The 19,595-nt window shown below is 38.2% G+C and overlaps 1 protein-coding gene across 1 annotated transcript in view; it reads left to right on the top strand.

The window, feature by feature from the left end:
• LOC126469825 (UPF0669 protein C6orf120 homolog) overlaps positions 1–19,595 on the top strand; it is a 61,996-nt gene that overhangs the window by 16,482 nt on the left and 25,919 nt on the right. Inside the window, exons 3-4 of the mRNA XM_050097113.1 lie at positions 14,460–14,650; positions 14,784–14,900. Of these exons, the coding sequence (XP_049953070.1) occupies positions 14,460–14,650; positions 14,784–14,900 (308 nt within the window). The remainder of the gene's footprint in view (positions 1–14,459; positions 14,651–14,783; positions 14,901–19,595) is intronic.

The following is a 19,595-nucleotide window of genomic DNA, read 5'->3' as shown; positions in this document are numbered from 1 at the left end:
TTATCATTGAATAATTTTTATACAGCAAGTAGTACCTTCCTGTACCTTTTTTAAAACCTGTGATAGTAATCTAGAAACTGTGGATTAGTGTACTGCTATTGTAAAGAACTGAGAAATTTAAGTGCATGGAAGAACTTTCTAATACCTGCCATTATCCATCTGTTTTCCTTTAGCTGCTACTGTTGATGTGGCTACTTTTGGAAATATCTTCTCAAAAACTAATTTAAACGATTTGCAGAAGTTAGAGAACTTAGCATCTTCATTGTTTTACATATACACTTCATTGCAGGTTTGATTTGGTAATGTCCTAGAGAAAGTATGTAAGCCTACTTTATGTTTTATGAGAATAATGAATGAATGGGGTTTTTAGCACATACATATTGTTACAATATTTGCCAATCAGGTTTATGGCAAACATGTTTTTAGACAGTTTACACACTAAGGAATATATGTATATGCATGTCCCACTTGAAGTTGTCCTGGATTGTGATGTGTTCATTTTTCCTTTTTACCATGTCATTTCCCATGGATAATTTCATAGCAATTTCTGTTAGTTCTCTGGTGTTAAATTCGATTGCTTCAGTCGTTGAAGCTCTTGCTTTTAGGTGGCTTTCATTGAAATGGTTGATTATTTCATTAGTAACACTGTTGTATGGCACCTCCAGACTGTCAGAGGCTTTATGTTTGCACACAGTTGATATAACATCTGCATACGGTATCGCTTTAGAGCTAGGATAACTGTACTTTATATCATTAACATAAATCAAGAAAAAAGATGCCACAACATGGAACCATGAGGCACTCCATATTTGATATTAGTAATTCTGGATTTGAATGACCCACTGTTTGTTTTAAACAACACACATTGTTTCCTGTTGCTCATATATGATTCTATCAACTCGTAGCCAGTTCCTCTAATACCCAGATCCAACAGCTTGTCAAATAATACGGCAGTGATGACACAATTAAAAGTTTTTTCAAGATCAAGGAAGACTCCAGTAACATACTCCTTGTTCTCTACAGCAATTATTATTTCATCTGTTAACTGTACTGCAGCTACTGAAGTTGACTTTTTTTTTCGTAAAGCCATTCTGATTTTCAGATATTGGGTTGTGTTGATGGTGCAACATCTTTAGTCTAGTATAAATAACTTTCTCATTTACCATAATGATGCAGATAAGATTGAGTTGGGTCTATCTTTTTTTGTAAATAATGGTCCATCTTTTTTGCACAGTATATGAATTCCTTAGGAAAATTTTTTGTCAGCAATATGTATCGTTTTGCATTCCAAAAAAAGAGCATATGTCCACAGTAGTATTGATTATTATACAAAAACTTTTCATGATCTATTGGTCAGGGAATTTGAGCTATCGACAGTACTTCACTGGATTTATATTTATAACAGTCATCACGGACAAAATATGTATGAGAAACAGGCGGTCAGTAAGGGAGCTGGGAGGATTAAAGAAAGATTGTTGTAATATGGTAGATCATGGGAAATATGGGTCACCCTAATGCTGTCATACTTACTGTCTATGCACCAGTTTAATGTGCTGATTAGCAACCCATCATAGCTTGCCGATTTTGAATCTTTCAGTGACCTGCACTACGTATTTTATCTCCTTGCTGTTAGTTGGGGCCAAGTATATGCTTTGTTTAACTGGAATGCCCATATATCTATACTGGAGATTGTTGAAGTGATCATTGATGTATTTTCCAACATAAGAAAAGAACTTGTTAAAAACATTTGCAATCTGATATTGACATTTGATCAACTTTGTAGTCAATGGTAAGATAACAAGCTAATTTGCCCTTACAATCCGTAAAGCTGTTTATAACTTTCTAAATGGCTATGCCAGTGTTACTCAAGTTTCTTAACATTGTGGCTATGCATTTACTCTTAGTTTCTAATAGTAGATCTTTGAAATAATCATAATAGTTCAGTTCTATCTGTAGTTTGTGATTATTGCTATCCTTTAGCATTGCACATTGGAAAAGTCAGTTTTTCTCTTGCTGTTTCTGCTTCATGATTTATCTTGTTTTGTATTTTTTTTTTGCAGTCATTTACTAGTAAGGTGTATTCTGAGCATGAGACATTGAAGCAGTAATAAAAGTGATGCAAATTCACTGAAAGTAATGCAGTTATTTTCATACCATTGTATGCCTTTTAGCATACTGTTGAGATTTTCAACATTGTTATCAAGGTTGATTCTTTTTCTTACATCAGTTTTTCTTTTTGTTGCTGACACGATTTTCAGCTTTCATCAGTACCTGAACAACTGAGTGGTCAGAAACAGCAAGCTTCAGAACAGATGGGTTATATGCAAATTTTGTACGAATGCTCTTGTAGAATGTAAATACTTATGGATTAATGAAGACCACTCACCAAAAGTCGGTGGTGTCGGGTGACATGGGGAGAGGGAGAGGGAGGCGGGAGGCAGGGTGAGGCATTGGGGATGGGTGGCTAGCAGCTTTGAGGGAGGCAGCCAGTTTGCTGGCTAGGAATTTGGATGCAAGGGGTGGCAGATATATAGACTGGCACATCTGTAGCGACCAGTGGGAAGTAGCTTATGCAGAAGGCAATGGAGATGTGATTAGGAGGGGGTGACAGACATTGGAAGGGGAAACTGTTGGGTGGAGAGTGCAGGGGCAGTGAGTTACCTGAGATTGAGGCCAGAACGATTACAGGAGGGGAGGATGTGTTGTAAAGGTAACTCTGATCTGCCTATGATGAACTTTTTTCTTGTCAAAAGCTGGCAGTGGCCATTCAGCCTGGTGGACAGCTGGTTGGTAATTGTATCAGTATAAAAAACTGTGCAATGTTTGCAGCAGAGGTGGTATATGATAATGCTGCTTTCACAGATGGCTTGACCTTTGGTGGTGTAGGATAAGCCTGTGACAGGACTAGATTAGAAGGTGCGGGGTGGGTGCATTGGGTAAGTCTTCCACTTTGGTCTGCCGTAGGAATATGACCCAAAGTGCTGGGAGTGGTAGTGGCATAGGGATGAATTAGGATGTTGTGTAGATTCGATGGGCTATGGTACACCACTTGAGGAGGGGTGAGAAGGATCTTGGATGTCCATCATTTCAGGGAGGAGATACATATCAGGGCAGGATTGTATGTAAAGTGAGACATGCTAACTTTAACATTGTCAATGTATGATTTCCTGCTGTTTACCTCTCTAGTGGTCTTATATATTATGGAAGTTAAGTTAAGCTGACTTAGTATTAGCATTAGTTTATTGTGCAACAAGGAGTCCTACCCCATCACCACTCTTCTCTGTTTTGCTGAAGGCAGAGCAGAAGATCTTGGAGAGTGGCTGACAAACACTAATTAGCTCATTTGTATACCAGTGTTCACTTACAACTAAAACATCAGGGTCATCAGTCCCTGCTGCAATGGTATCCAAGTCATTGTGCTTGTTGTTAAGACTTTGGAAGTTTTGTTGAATTAATTTGAATCTACATTTGGAGTGCTGAACACTGGTTGGAGGTGTCGCTCTATCAATTTGTCCAGCTTACATTTTAGGTCTGCCTGTTCCCCATTCTGATGAGTACTGCGTGCATTTTGTTTCTGAACATCATTTATGGTGTTAGTGGCTGTTATATACTCATTGCCACTTTAGTCTTGTACCGTAGGAATCAAGGGAGAGGATGTTGTTTGATGACCGGTATCTTCTTTCTACAAGACAGCTGCACACACATATTAACAGGGTTCTTTATTTAAGTAAACAGGTAGCTGCCTCCTACTTAACTTTAACAGCATCTATGTGTTGTGGTACAAGCTCTTCAGTATTAGTCCACGTTAGCCTCCCTGCTGGTGAAGTAATAGTCCCGCTGTGCGCTGAATGACAGACGCCAAACTGGAGTGCAGGTTGGTGTGTCAGTGACTGAGCTATTAACTGAGTGACTGTGCTAGTGACTGAGACATGAGCTAGTAACTGAGACTGAGCCCTTCAGTCTGGGGCCGCAATTTAAATACTTGTGGTCAAAAGGGCGTTGGCAATGTGTTGCTTGTGAATCTGTCTTTGGCGTCTTCCCTGATAGGTGTGCTTGATCCAGCACATACTATCGATCTTCTTGCTACATCTTTACCGACCAGTGTGCTGGTGACAGCTTACTCCAGCACAGTGGCAACAAGGTTATTCATTGTATCTTTAGAGCTTTTTTTGCAGTAGATGTGACTGTGGTGTTTTGGCTTGCTGCAGAGTGGTTTGCCTTGGGTTTCATACATTTGTTATCAATATCAAGTGTACTGCACTCACTTGCATTATCTATATGATTTACACTGTTTTTGACCTTGGGTACCAAGTTTTGGTTAGTTAAGAGACTGAGATTTATCAGATGTAAAACTGTTACTGGGAATGATTTGTTTTTAGTAATTGAATGGTATTATGGAACCACTTACAAGGGGAGGCCGCCAATTGTGAAATTCAGATTCGATTCATACTGCGCGTAATAAAAGCTCATGGCCAGAGGTGTAATGTGGCAAAGCACCAAGATGCACTTCTTAGCCATTGTAGAGAAAATCGACAGTTAAAAGAAACCGTTGCGGTGAAATACTCCCTACGATCAATAATTTTCTGCAGCGTCGTGGCTCAGCGGTAAGCGCTCGGGTTTGTAATCCGAAGGTCGCAGGATCGAATCTCGCGCCATGCAACCGTTTTTTTTTTTTTGTGTTTGTTTTTGTAATTATTATATATATATATATATATATATATATATATATATATATATATATATATATATATATATTATATATATATATAAAATTCCCGGCAACAATTATGCATATAATAAGATGTAGAAAGTCGTTTGTCGTGGAAAAACTGGCGACTTCGAACTTCATTATGTTTTCCGCAAACAAAGTTGTATTTCACAAATGCTATTAATTATCTTCATAATGTTATCCACGTATAGTTAACGGAAGACGTAGAAACGATATTCCGGAACGAATACGTATAGCGTAAGTCAAACGTTCCAATTAGAATAGAGACACCACGAACACAAATTTGCTGTGGCAGGTATTAAATATAAACTCCGTTACTCGCTCGTTACACTTGAACGACAGATGTTGAATGGGCCGAAACGAGCCGCCGCATAACAGCGTAGTTGCGTGCTAACTTCGAAAGAAGGTAGATGCGGTCCCTAGCGCAACTTATAACATCGTCAAAAATCAGTGCGGACGGGAGAGCTTTGGTACACCCTGTTTAAAAAAAAAGGGAAAAATGGAGGCGGTACAATTGGAGAGCGATCCGCCTTCACCAACATGCATAAGCAATTCAATTACAAAAAACTAATAATAAAAAAAAGTTGCATGGCGCGAGATTCGATCCGGCGACCTTCGGATTATGAACCTGAGCGCTTTCCGCTGTGCCACGACGCTGTAGAAAATCATTAATCGTAGAGAGCATTTCACCGCAACGGTTTCTTTTAACTGTCGATTTTCTCTACAACGACTGAGAAGTGCATCTTGGTGCTTTGCCACATTACACCTCTGGCCATGAGCTTTTATTATGCGCAGTATGAATCGAATCTGAATTTCACAATTGGCGGCCTCCCCTTGTTAGTACTTTTTCATTCTTCATGGTTCCTAATATGAAATTATAGATTTCTCTTCTGCCATCAGTGTTTAAGTAAAATCCATTTTCTTTTGTTACATCCTCTGTAAAATTCACTTTTCTTTTTTACTACTGCAATATTTGGAAATTCTGAATACAGTTTATAGATCTCAATTATACTACTTCTTTGTTTGTGCATTACCAGTTTGGAAGGTCATGTCCAGTTGGCACACCAGCTAAAAACACTTACGTGGACAATTCAGTCTGACAGTAATCATCAGAAAGATCAAGATCTCTTATAAATACTTCACAGATTTCCCTATCAGTATCTTTAAGCATGTGGTACAATAGTGATGCTGAAATTTTTAATACCCTAGTGGCAATATTTATCATTTTTGCCATGCCAAAAGTGCTCAAAATTTTGAGGAAGTTATTACCAATTTCACTCTCAGCTTCTGTGTTAATATTGTCTCCACATATTATTATATTAGTTTTTGGGGGCTGAGACTATTTCCAGGACTTCAGTTAATTTGTTCCAAAAAGTGTCGGTATTACCAATAGGTGAGCAGTACATGCAACAGTGTGTGCCAATGGGTGCCAATTCAGGATATTTATTTACACTAATTGTGATCAGGTATTCACTAGCTTTCAAATGTCATCTCTCATATAAATACATGATACCCCACTCTTTAAGGTAGTTCTACAGTAGCACCTTGAATATTTGTGTGATGATAGTATAACCCTACCACTACTATTGTAATTTAGTATACTTTTACCTAAATAACAGAAAACCCTGTATCTATGTTGCCACATATAACCCTCTTACTAAATTTAATTTAGTTTTCAAATAGAGTACACTATGGGAGGATAGCCCTGTTAATAGGAAAAGCTAATCAGTAGAGTTACCCTTTCTACAGGATTTGACCGTGTGTTGTGTCTAATGGATAAGTAAATCAGACTATTCAATTCTTTTCCTAAGATCTTACCCAGCAGTTAGAAAGAAAAGCAGTGTGAATAGTATTATATTGAAGCTAGGACAATTCAGTTCCAAGTTGATTTAGTGGTTTAAAATATGTACTAACAGTCGCCAGCCTATCCAGGCACTGAAATAGTGAAGTATTGGAAAAGCAGAAGTATGAATTCTGCCTACTTTTTTGCTACTGTTTAAGTTGCTTCTTCAAATAAATATTACCCCACGTAAACAATATTGGTGTAGATACTGGAATTATTTGACTACTACACCCTTATACATTACATTTTTAAAAGAGAAAAAGATAACTTCAAGGAAGCTAAAAAATTTTTGGCCAGGGGGTATCTATAGAAAAGCGCTTTCTATAACCAACCAACTTAAATACTAAAATACTTGGATACTAAAGCACACACTTTTTATACTGAACATTTCACTTTGAGAAAACCTCTTTCTTACTGGAATTTATTTTCAAAAGCTATTACTTTCACTGTTTACACAAAAACAATTTAAATGATGCCTCTTTATATTAACTGATATGAAACTTCCTGGCAGATTAAAACTGTGTGCCGGACCGAGACTCAAACTCGGGACCTTTGCCTTTCGCGGGCAAGTGCTCTACCAACTGAGCTACCCAAGCACGACTCACGCCCCATCCTCACAGCGCACACTCTGCTGCAGAGTGAAAATCTCATTCTGAGAACATCCCCCAGGCTGTGACTAAGCCATGTCTCTGCAATATCCTTTCTTTCAGGAGTGCTAGTTCTGCAAGGTTCGCAAAAGAGCTTCTGTAAAGTTTGGAAGGTAGGAGATGAGGTACTGGCAGAAGTAAAGCTGTGAGGACGGGGCGTGAGTTGTGCTTGGGTAGCTCAGTTGGTAGTGCACTTGCCCGCGAAAGGCAAAGGTCCCGAATTCAAGTCTTGGTCCGGCACACAGTTTTAATCTGCCAGGAAGTTTCAGATAGCACCTACTCGTTTCAGATCTATTGTAAAAATTTTCTGTGTGTAGATTTATGTCATATCACTGTACTGTTTTTCTTGAATTCCAAGTGAAAGGCACTTCTCAATTTTAATAACACTATATCTTTGCAAGGCCTCATAATTAATAAACAAGTATGTTTGCCGTAATTAGGAAACTTTTAAATTATAACCCTCAAAACTTGGGGCATCCATACATGCCCCAGCAAAGGAGTCTTTTGGTGCTGGCAGAGCTTATGTGGATATGCACAGTATGTGTCTTAGCAGTTACCTTAAAATCTTATATTTATTGTTAACTTACAGTCTGCCACAAGCCAAAATGACATTAAAAAAAAAAAAGTTTCTGTGCTCTGGCTTCTTTTAGTGAGAGAAGATATACACAATCCAGTCACACTAATTTGACCATTGCAGAGTGGTAGTTGATCAGAGGAGGCAAGGGAGGCCAGACTTCTTACTTTTCTGTGGTGGTGGTGGTAGTAGTAGTAGTAGTAGTAGTAGTTGTTGTTGTTGCTGTTGCTGTTGCTGAGAAGGGAGTGGGGGGTACAAACTGTCTTAGCCGTGGTGCCACCCCCCTAGGTTTCTCTTACGTTAGTTGTACTGTGTACAGTGAATATGTGAAAATGGATGAAGCCCAACCTTGTACATGTACTGATGTAATGCTTTCGAGCGAGGACATCATTACTTCCTTTCAGGGGCTTTCATTTTCAACTAGATGTGAAACTGAACCACATGAAATTTCGAAGAAAGGACGTCCAATACAGCAATGCACTTTCTCAGAAAGCGGACGTAGATAAAAACCCATGCATTCCAAAGTTCAGGGCATGAGCAAGTGGTTACGATCCAGCCCTAGAAAATAAAAATCATTCTGCTGGCCCTGTTTGCTCTTATGCGGGAAAAAACTGTATATTCTGCTGAGGTTTTCAACAATCTGAAGAACCTGGCTGGAGGTTTAGCTAGACATGCTTCTTCTAAAATAATCTAAGTAGTTTTTTTTTCGTATAAAGAACTGTCCAAACAGGTGTTTAGTCTTTCAGAACTACTTAATGAACATCACACAGTGATGAAAATTGGACACAATAATGAAGTGAAAACTAACAGACACATCGTGAAAATTCTAATTGACGTCACGTGTCTTTTGTGCAGGCAGGTGCTAGCTTTCAGAGAATACAATGATGATGAGGAGGAGTTAGAAGACTCCCTGAATCCTGCAAATTTCAGAGCTATTTTTGAACTTGGGCTATAGTCTGTCTGTAAACTGAAGAGCGAGCAAGCGAGTCCCCACTCTGCCTACCCTGCTACGTCACAGGGCGCTTCTACAGGCTGTTTCACAACGTAGTACCGGCCCTGCGGCGGTGCGCGCTTCATATCTGTGGCGACGCCGCGTACAGATACGTCCCGGCTGTGTTTATTTTTAGACAAATGCATTAAGAGTATAAGGAAAACAAAAGACGATAGCTTCTTCGAAACAAAACATTATAGAGTAAATAATATTAACATAAGAACGGAAGTCAGTATTCTACTACAAACATAGAACCGAATGCCTCTTCATGTGAATGTATGTTCCTCTATTCGTAAGACGAACCAGATATAGTGCAATCAACCTGTAGAATTTAAGGCTTGTTCTTACTAAAATGTAGAAGTTTTCTTTAAAGGGTCTGCATTGGAACTTAACAATTCTTGCAACACGAAGAGTGTTTAAAAAGTAAGCAGAAATTTATAATTCCGTGTTTTGTATTAGTTCGGTTTGCACTGCTTTTTTTGCCACTCTCTTCGTAAACATGTCTGAAAAGTATCTGTGCAATGTTTTGCATATTGGGTATTTACCCAGTTCTCAGTTGTCAAATGGTTCAAATGGCTCTGAGCACTATGGGACTCAACATCTTAGGTCATAAGTCCCATAGAACTTAGAACCACTTAAACCTAACTAACCTAAGGACATCACACACACCCATGCCCGAGGCAGGATTCGAACCTGCGACCGTAGCAGTCCCGCGGTTCCGAACTGCAGCGCCAGAACCGCTAGACCACCGCGGCCGGCTCTCAGTTGTCAAAAAAGTTATATGTGTTTTGGTAGCATCAACTATTATTTGTTTTGTATAAAAATAGATTAGAGAATCTGTACTAAATTTTGTTATAAGAATGGAATAAAGTGTATCAAATTTTTAGGAATGTTAAATATTGCTTTTGGTGAGTCTCTTATGAGTAAACCCAGAACACACAAGTGGTATAAACATTTCAAAGCAAGCCTTAAAGGACAGCAGTTTTACAAGAATGGGTGAGATTAAAAATGCAGTCAAAAGGCCTATGAACTATCCCGAGGAAATAATTCCTAAAGTGTTTTGGGAATTGGAAAAAGCACTGGCATAAGTGTATAGCATGTACTGGGGAATATTTTGAATAGGATAACATTGTTGTAGATTAACAAGTAAAGTTCTTACCAAAAAATAAAAATTAATATGTGAACGCACCTTGTATGTCAAGCTTTTTACATAGAAGTCCAGAATCGGTATACGTGTCTCGAAAGAAATTTCAGTAGTGTTTAGATTAGCTATTGCACACATGTTTTAAGCAATATTCCTTAGAATCATGTGAATAGTAACCGAGATAGAGTTTTAGTGACAGAGTATATTCAAATGCTGCTGTTCTCTAGGCATTAAATGTATTACGTGATTGAATCACGTTCTGCTAGCGAAACATTAATTGATTTTACCATGAAGCTCTCAAGTTATTCCTGGTTTTGTACAACAAGTGATAATGGTATTTATTGCTTTGGACAACATTTGACTGTATTTATCTTGGAAAATCTTTTACTACCATGTACTACATTTCTACCAAAAGAAATTTCATAGTGTATGAGCAGAGTCAGGCTTGAAAGAACACACAACATATTTTTCAAAAAAATATTCATTGCCTGTTTACATACATCGTATTTTAGAGGTCATCATCAACATTGTCACTATCATTACTGTCGTCGTCGTCGTCGTCCTCGTCGTCATCACTTTCTAAATTAATAACTATAGCGTCTATTATGTCTTCCATAACCCCATCCTTAACCCAATATTCTCTTTCAAGTTTCTCCACATGGAGGCAGTATGCACTCCAGTCATCTTGACTTATCGTTTCAAAACCTGTAACAATTGGGACAAGTTTTTGTATACGCTCTCTTTCGGTTACGGCAAAATTTAGTTCGGAATAAAACATGGAAGCTCAGAAAATGTCTACATACCTTCTTTCACCAACTGCAGCAACTTCGTCATGCAAATATCTCCAAGAATATTTCTTCCTCTGACGAAATTCTTGAGCTTTGCCCACGCCATTTCAATTGGATTTAAGTCACAGTTGTATGGTGGAAGTCGCAGCACAGTGTGTCCATGGGCTTCAAGTATTTTATTAATTTCAAATACTTTGTCTTCCGGCTTATGTTGTTTAATTAAATCAAATAATTTTGTTTTTCTCATTGTCAACTCAGCTTCCACCTTATTTTTTAATAACCATTCAATCATTTCGCTTTTATTCGAGGACCTAGTTGGAGCTTTGTTGTGTTCCTTGTTGTGATATGAAGCGTTGTCCATAACAATAACACAGTTCGGTGGCAGATTCGGAATCACTTTATTCGATATCCAATTAGAAAAATTTTCGTAGTTCATTTGCCCATGGTAGTCTCCTGTTGCACAACCCGCTTTATAAACCAACTGTGAGTTGGGTAAGAACCCATCTTTTGATCCAATATTCACCACTATAATCCTATTGCTTCCGCTAACATTGTCCATAATGCCCTCAACGCCAGGGCCCTGCCAACATTTTCTGTAAGTAATGTTATTGTCCACCCAAGTTTCATCAATATAAAAGAATTTTCTGCCTAGCTCCCTTAATTTCCTCACTTGGATCAGATACTTACATCGCCAGTCAATTATATCCGTTCTTTCTACGAGAATCTTTCGTTTACTTACTTACAGATCTTTTCCAGGTAAATCCCATTTCACGCAATGTCTTGTGTAAAACATCTTTCTGCCAAGGAAAATGTATTTTTTGTTTCACGGCATTAAGCAATTTCCGTAATGTCGGCACTATTTTTTGGTTTATGTAAAAGTCCTCCATCGTTTGTCGAATGACTGATTTTGTGAAACTGTCTATGACGATGGGTTTCCTCCCTAAATTATCAGTTTTCCTTCGCGGCGATTCCAGTAAACCATGCGGCTTGTTTTCACGTTCCTTCCTTATGCGTCCTATAGTGGCGAGGCTGACGTTTGCATAAACTGCAGCCCTTTGATTGGGGCTGTTAATGTTAACCAACAGTTCTTTTTGTGTTGCCTCCTTAACACACGCTGTAATAACGTTAGAGACGATCGAACGCTCGTTACTCCGCAAATACCTCCTCTTCTTCGTATTCCGCACATTTTCTTGCAATGCAGGGCGATTATCCATCACTTCGGGATACTGAAGTATATCAGTGAGTACACAAAGTCAACTGACTGACGCTGGCAACAAAGATTCCACAAACAGAAACGACGTATATCAGTATATCACTGCACGCTGAACTACACCGCTAGACGGGTAACAGGGCAACTGATTTTGGGTGGCCCTGTAGGCCAGTGGCAGCGTTCTTCCGGGAAAGGCCACTTCCCCCACCAAAGGCGCTGCTCGCTCTTCAGTTTACAGACAGACTATAAACAGAAATGAAGATTTGAAAGTACACTGGAAGAAAACGGGCTATTTCCGGTGATTTTAAAAAACTATACAGAACAGACTAATTGAATATATAAATCAAGAGATTTGTGAACATATACATTCAAGTTTGGATAAAACATCATTTTATGCCTGCATTGTGAACAAAGTAACAAATGTTTCAGACAAATCACAACGTTCTGTTGTTGTGAGGCTAGTGGACTCCAACAGCGACATTAAAAAACATTTTCATGATTTTAGTGAAGCTAGAACGGAGGCTGCTTTATTCCCTGTGCTCAGTGGTGTGTCTCAGAATTACAATAGGAAAAACAAACTGTTGGCCATACAAACAGATGTACTTTGAGGTATTGGATTATATTGTAACACAGCTGGAAATAAGATCTTCACTTTGTGAAACTGCTCTTCCTTAATTAGGCAATAGTACTCAGTTCACATTTACAGTCAGCATTTCCCTGTATAATCAGACGGACATGGAAAACTGTGCAGCCATTGTCGTACCATGGAAACAGAGTAATCTATCTGATGCCCAAAAAGGCGTGATAATTGGCTTTTGGTCCAAGGATGGAAGCATTTCTGAAATGGCTAAGTCTGTAAACTGTTAGAATGTCGCCATGGTTAAAGTATACTGCGGATGGCAAAATGGCACTATCCAAACCCACCTCCACGGCAACTGTGGTGCACCACGGCCGATAGATGTCAGGGACAAATGACGGCTGCGGAGAAGTATATGGACAAATAGAAATGCAAATGTTGAGCAACTGATCACCCAGATGAACCAAGTGGCTACCAACAGTGTCATCTCAGCGACTGTCCTGTTGGTTCATATAGACCTCTGCAGTAGGCACCTGTTTCATGCACACATGCTGACTGCGAACTGACTGCCCAGATGAACAGTGCCTCCTCAGCGACAGTTAATGTTCTTTATATGGGTCTCAGCAGCAGATACCTGCTTCATGCACCCATGTTGAATGCTATTCATCATCAATGGAGGCTAGAATTTGCATGCCAGTACTGCTACTGGATGTCCCATGAGCAGCGATGGGTGGCCATTTCAGATGAACCATGTTTTATTCTGCATTAGACAGCTGTTGGTGTGTATGGTGTGAAATGTCTGAAAGCAAACAGCCTGCAACAGTTGTCGGAAGGGTCTAGGCCGGGGGAGGATGTTTTATGGCCTGGGGAATGATTTTGTGGCATTCTCTGGGTGATTTTGTCATTTTGGAAGGCAAAGTGTATCAACACAAATACGCATCTATCCTTGGGGACCGTGTCCACCCTTACATGAAGTTTGGTTTCCCTCAGCACAGTGACGTGTACTGCAGGACAATGCAACACATCGCACAGATGCAGCATATGTGCTCGGTTCGAAGAAGGTACGAGTTGACCGTACTCCCATAGCCACCAGCTCCCTGGATTTAAACCCAGTCAAGAATCTTTGTGACCACCTCGATTGGGCTGTTCACGCTACAGATACGCGACCGAGAAACATTGTGGAATTAACCACAGCACTGGAGTTAGCGTGGCTCTGCATCCCAGTCAGTACCTTCCACAATTTCATTGACTCTCTTCCTGCACAATGTCACATTAGCGTGACCGGAAAGTATAGTGCACTGTGGTTTATGTGGGCGTATGTTTGTTCTTTTTTAAAATTTGAGCTTTGTCATCTAAGAAAGTAACAATCCCTCTGTCTTTCTTAACTAATGAACAGTCACAGCAGATATTATGTATGACCATGTTGCAATTTTGTGCACTTTGGTTGGAAAATACATAATCTAAATCAGCTTCTTTAAATCCAGATATATTGCTGATCATATATGTTTTTCCACAAATACCACTTAGAGAATTAATACTGGAAGCCCTACACCTGGCTCTAACTTCAGACTTTCACCCCCTTCCCTTTTTAATAAATTAAACTTAGTACACTTACGCAATCAAATAGCAAAAAATTATATCTCAGGAAATATCCATTGTCTTGATCATCAACAAACTTTACTGTACCTTAACTTTACAACATATTCCAGAATATTTCCATTATCAGGTTTGTGGTACAAAGTAAAGTTTGTTGGCAATAAGTTAAATGATTTATTTAGTGCTCCAGATAAATTGATCACATACTTCTTACCTGACTTTATCACAAGTGACCAAGAAATTCCAATTAAATTTAATATCTTGTAAATTTAGACACTCGTGTACAGCATTCACATGTGTATGTAAGGTTTGTGATGTCTGAAATTTTTTTCTGAACAAAGACATTCTTTTTTCTTGCAGGAAGTGGTGTACAGATGTTTCTTCAGTGCTTCAAACATGTTATGTAAAATTGCACTAATGCTATTAATTTTCACTGGAAAATGTGCAGCAGAGCATTTGCTACACATGTCGGTTGAAGAAGTAACAGCTCACAATTACACATACTACAGTCTTTCTTATGAAGGATACATCAGACTTTATCTGTACTCCCTGTGAGTATACAATTTTTAGAAAAAAGTTAGTTGTAACACTAGTCCATAGCAAATCTGAAGCTACTAATAGTTAGACTAATTTGTTTCAAGGGAGAGTTTTAGATGAAATTTTTGCATTTTGAATATATTTCAGAAGTGGCGATGCTGATCTGTATGTATCACAGTATGTTTCAAAGCCAACATATGATCCAGGACTGAACTGTGCTCAGTCAACAACATGTGGGGTGGATGTCGTAGATATTCCAAGAAGGTTTGTATTTAATGTAATTTCTAAGACACTTCTTTGAAGATGTCTTTTCATTTATTAGTATTATAATTATTGTTGCTGTTGTTGTCAAATGCAAGTTAACTATAACCTGATGTGTAAAGCATCACATCACTTGCTCTTAACAGTCCTGGATGTGACATCACTTTCTAACCTTTTTGTCAGTAACTTTTTAATCAGTCATCATATTATTTGAGAGAAAACAATTGAGAAATTTTAATTTGGATAAGGTTGTTTTGTGTAGTCATAAAAGGTGCTTGTTTTTTCCATAAAAAAAAATAGTGTGACAAAACTGACCTGGATATCATAGTTACATCCTTGGTTGAAATGAGTATGGGATGGTGTTTGCTCAAAGATTTGCAGAATGCCATATTTTGAATGAAATTAACACACATTTTATTCCTTTCAAAGTTTGTTCATAAAGTACAGTGAACAGTTTATAAATTCCAAACAAATTATCAGTGCAAATACCCCGATTAGAGCCCACAATACACAGTAACTATCCAATGGTGAAGTTAATTGTTCTCTCATGGCACCGTAAAGCACGGTTCACATTTACATGAAGTCAACTCAGTTTGTGTTGTCCTGCAGTAATTTGTTAGAGTACCATACACTGTAGCAGTTCAATTAAGTCAGTCCCTAATGACCAACGCAATGTCCAAGGATACCTCAGTTCGATGTCAACATTCCACACTTAAATTATATTTAAAATGTCCATTAATTTAATTTATAGGGTTCACTCAAAAATGATTAAACATTAGAATTCTTGAGTTTTGCATTGACCCGTGCTCATATTTTCATGTACAGAGCATCCATAATTGTGACACGAGTCAACACTGAGAGTGCACCTGACTTAGATGATGTTTGTTTAGTTTCAAACTGCGAACTGGCAATTTGGATGAGATCCAAATACATTAGATGGCTGGAAGAACAAACTGTTATTTTTAAAGCTGCATAGTGCTTTAAAATTGGCTAGGTTGGATTTTAGTGTTTTTGTAAACTACAAGTACTAATGTGATTTTGTTTGTTGGTTAGACATTTAGAAAATATGTGGTCGCTATTGTCCATACACTATGTTTTTAGGAATGAGTGCTGTTTCGCCAATCATGGTAAATTATTTGATATTATTAATTAGTGAATTAATTAACTAATGCTGTAAGTCATTCTATGCAGAAAATTTAAGGCAACAAAAGTATGTTGTCAAAGTTCAGAAACTAGTAGTGCTTCTTACAAAATCTGTGCTGGAAAATGAGTCTACCTGTGATCTTTGATATTAATTATTGCAGAGGATAACTGTTTTTAAGTAATTTAAAATTCTTAACAGGGAAACTAAAATGCTTAACTTTCAGATGGTGTAGATCGCCCTTCCCAAATATAAATTTATCTTGTAGGTTTTTGCATCTATTGAACTGTAGTGCTAACTTTAAGTAATTGTAACTTTTAATTAACAGAGCATGAATGAGAACTAATTACACAAATGAAATCAGAATACTTGAAATTGGAATCTGAGTAACAAATTTAAATGAAAATAGGTCAATACAGCATTTTGAGATTTTAAAGTAAGTACTACTTGTCAGCAAGTAATATAAAAATTGGCAAAAAAATTGATTATTTATGAGATTAGAAAACTATAACAGATGCTAAGAATCCACCTGCTACGTCACAAACCGAACACGTCACATACATTTCATATTATGGTGTTTCAGTTTATGATTATGAATTATGAACGTAGTTTCTGTAGCAAAATTTTAAATTATCATGACTCTGAAATACTTGATAAATTAAATTTGTGACAGTTTATTTTTTTATGTTTTACAACAAATATTCAACACATTTAGTGAATCTTTATGCTAGTGCTGTTGACAGCACATGCAATATATGATGTTTGTCACTACATACTTTCAAAGGATTCTGAATAATTTTCACATACTTTTTCTTGCACTGAGCCAATTGGAATGCATTTGTATTCAAATTGTTCATAATGTCAAAGGTCTTGCAAACACTGACATATTTCATTGTCTTAAAGATTAGTTTCCTTGTTGGTTTACAACTGGCAAGGTTTTAGGCTTTCAGGTAAGAAAATCCATCTACATAAAAAGTACACTAGTGTTTTTTTTTTTTTTTAAATGTACTGTTGTAAATTTTTGTTTTGAGTTGTTCTTTCAAGGTGATCAGGTGATTAAAAAATTTTAGGACACTAGTAAAAAAGTGGTACATGCAGTGTACCTTATGGTGCTTTTGAGAGGAGTGGGTTTTGGCTGGCAGGTGGTGGAGTGATAGAAGTTTTTGAACATAACAGGAAAATGAACACCGACTTATGCAAGGATGTGGTGTCTAGATATGAACAGATGGAGGAGAAGAAATTTTATCTCTGAAACTTCAATGAGTGTGGTATTTTCAATTCAAATAGGTCTGAAGCTGATCATAAAAGTTGTGTTATTTATTAGCAGTAAAATGATTTGTGTACATTTTTACACGCCAAATTAGGAATATATCTCTTCGTTTAAGTAGACATGAGAAGGGTGTGATGTTTTCCCAATAGATGTAGTTGGCTGAAATAAAATCAATCACCTATGTTCAGTGTAATTTTCTGTTTGATCATAGTAGGTCTTTCTCATCTTGTGAAGGTATCCTATGCTGGATGAAAACCAGAGAAAGAAACAGAAACTACAGACTGCACAGAATAGCAGTGAATGTTTGTAGAAATCCGCACATGTAACAAGATGATAGCTTAATATTCAGAAAATCACAGTTTGTGCTATCATATATAAAATTGTGTAAAGGATAGTCATAAAGTTTTAATCACCACATTGAAAAATAGAGTTGCACAATAAATTATTTGTTTGTTTGATGGTACATGTCTGCAATGCTGGTACGGGTCGAAGTCCCCACGCCACAGTACTGTAGCAGTCTCTTCCCTCAGTAAAATATGAAGTGGGTCCTTTTTAATTAAGATGGCAAATCCTACCCAAATTCAGATGTTAGTCTCTTGCAAACAATTTGGTGATGCACCTGTTACCATCACACCCCATAAGAACCTCAACTTGGTACAGGGATTGATTTTTCACTGGGACCTAATGCCACAAGCAGACGAATAACTATGCAAACTCTTGGAGGAGCAAGCGATCCACTTCGTATATCGTGTACAGGCCTGCTGGACAACAGGGCGTGTGTGCGATTTGCGAGAGCCCCCACGTGCAGCAGTGCATCTGCAGAGGGCACCTCAGAATTTTGTGTGTGTGTGTGTGTGTGTGTGTGTGTGTGTGTGTGAGAGAGAGAGAGAGAGAGAGAGAGAGAGAGAGAGAGAGATAGAATCACCATCAGAGCCCGCCATGGGCCCCAGTCTATTTAAAGCCGTCAGAAGCTTCTTGGCTGAACTGTTTATCGCCCATGTTTCACATCCATACAAGGCTTCACTCGAGACATATATGTTCAGAAAAGACTTTCTAACACTTAAATTTGTATTTGATGTTAATATGAGGGTTGGAACTTTAATAGTGGCAACTATTTATTCACAACCGATACGAAAGAGTTACATGTTTGCACTTGTCCTTCAAAGTAGTCACCTGCGTTGTGTAGAACGCGTTGCCAGTGATGTGGAAGGTGTAGTATGCCATTAACAGAGCCTGTTCTGTTAATGTTGCGAATGAAGGGGTCTAAAGTTAATGGTGATTCTCGTGAACAACTGTGATGGTGTTATCCTAATGCATTACGTTCTTCCACGGCAGACCGTCAATGCACAGTATTACTTTTTGTTTTTGGAGCACTACCTGCGACCAGCTTTGCTAAAGAAGCAGCGGCACTTTCTGCGCAACCCACGCATCATTTTTCACGACAATGTGCGGGTGCATACAGTGCAAGCTGTGGCTGCTCTGTTTGGTCGATGGGACTGGGAAGTACTGTACCGTCCACCATACTCCCTGGACTTAAGTACTTGTGACTTTGATTTGATTCTGAAGATGAAGGAATCACTTCGTAGCATTCGCTTCAGACCTGTTCCAGAGATTCGACAGGCAGTAGACCACTCCGTCACCATCAGCAGGACAGGCTCTGCTAACGGTATACTATGCCTTCCACATCGCTGGCAATGGGTTCTACACAACGCTGGTGACTACTTTGAAGGACAGTAACAGGTGCAAACACGTAACTCTTTTGTATCGATTGAGAATAAATAGTTGCCACTATTTAAGTTCCAACCCTCGTAAATTTGTCTTCTTCAGAAATACTTCCTTGCCATTGGCAGTCTACATTTCATATCCTCTACTTTGGTAATCATCAGCTATTTTACTGTCAAAATGATATAACTCATCTACTACTTTTAGTGTCTCATTTCCTCTTCTAATTTCCTCAGTGTCACCTGATTTTAATTCTACTACATTCCATTACTGTTCTTTTTCTTTTGTTGATGTTTATCTTATATTCACATTTGTAGACCCTGTCCATTCCATGCTCATCCAAGTCCTGTCTCTGACAGAATTACAATGTCATCGGCAGACATCAAAGTTTTTATTTCTTCTCTCCGAACTTTAATTCCTACTCCATATTGTTCTTTGGTTTTCTTTACTGCTTGCTCAATATACAAATTGTATAACATGGGGGGTAGGTTACAACTCTGTCTCACTCCCTTCTCAACCACTGCTTCCATTTAATGCCCTTCGACTGTTGCAACTACTGTGTGAT

This window comes from Schistocerca serialis, chromosome 3 (assembly GCF_023864345.2).
Source record: "Schistocerca serialis cubense isolate TAMUIC-IGC-003099 chromosome 3, iqSchSeri2.2, whole genome shotgun sequence".
Taxonomy (NCBI): domain Eukaryota; kingdom Metazoa; phylum Arthropoda; class Insecta; order Orthoptera; family Acrididae; genus Schistocerca; species Schistocerca serialis.
This window is presented reverse-complemented; position numbering and strand designations above follow the sequence as displayed.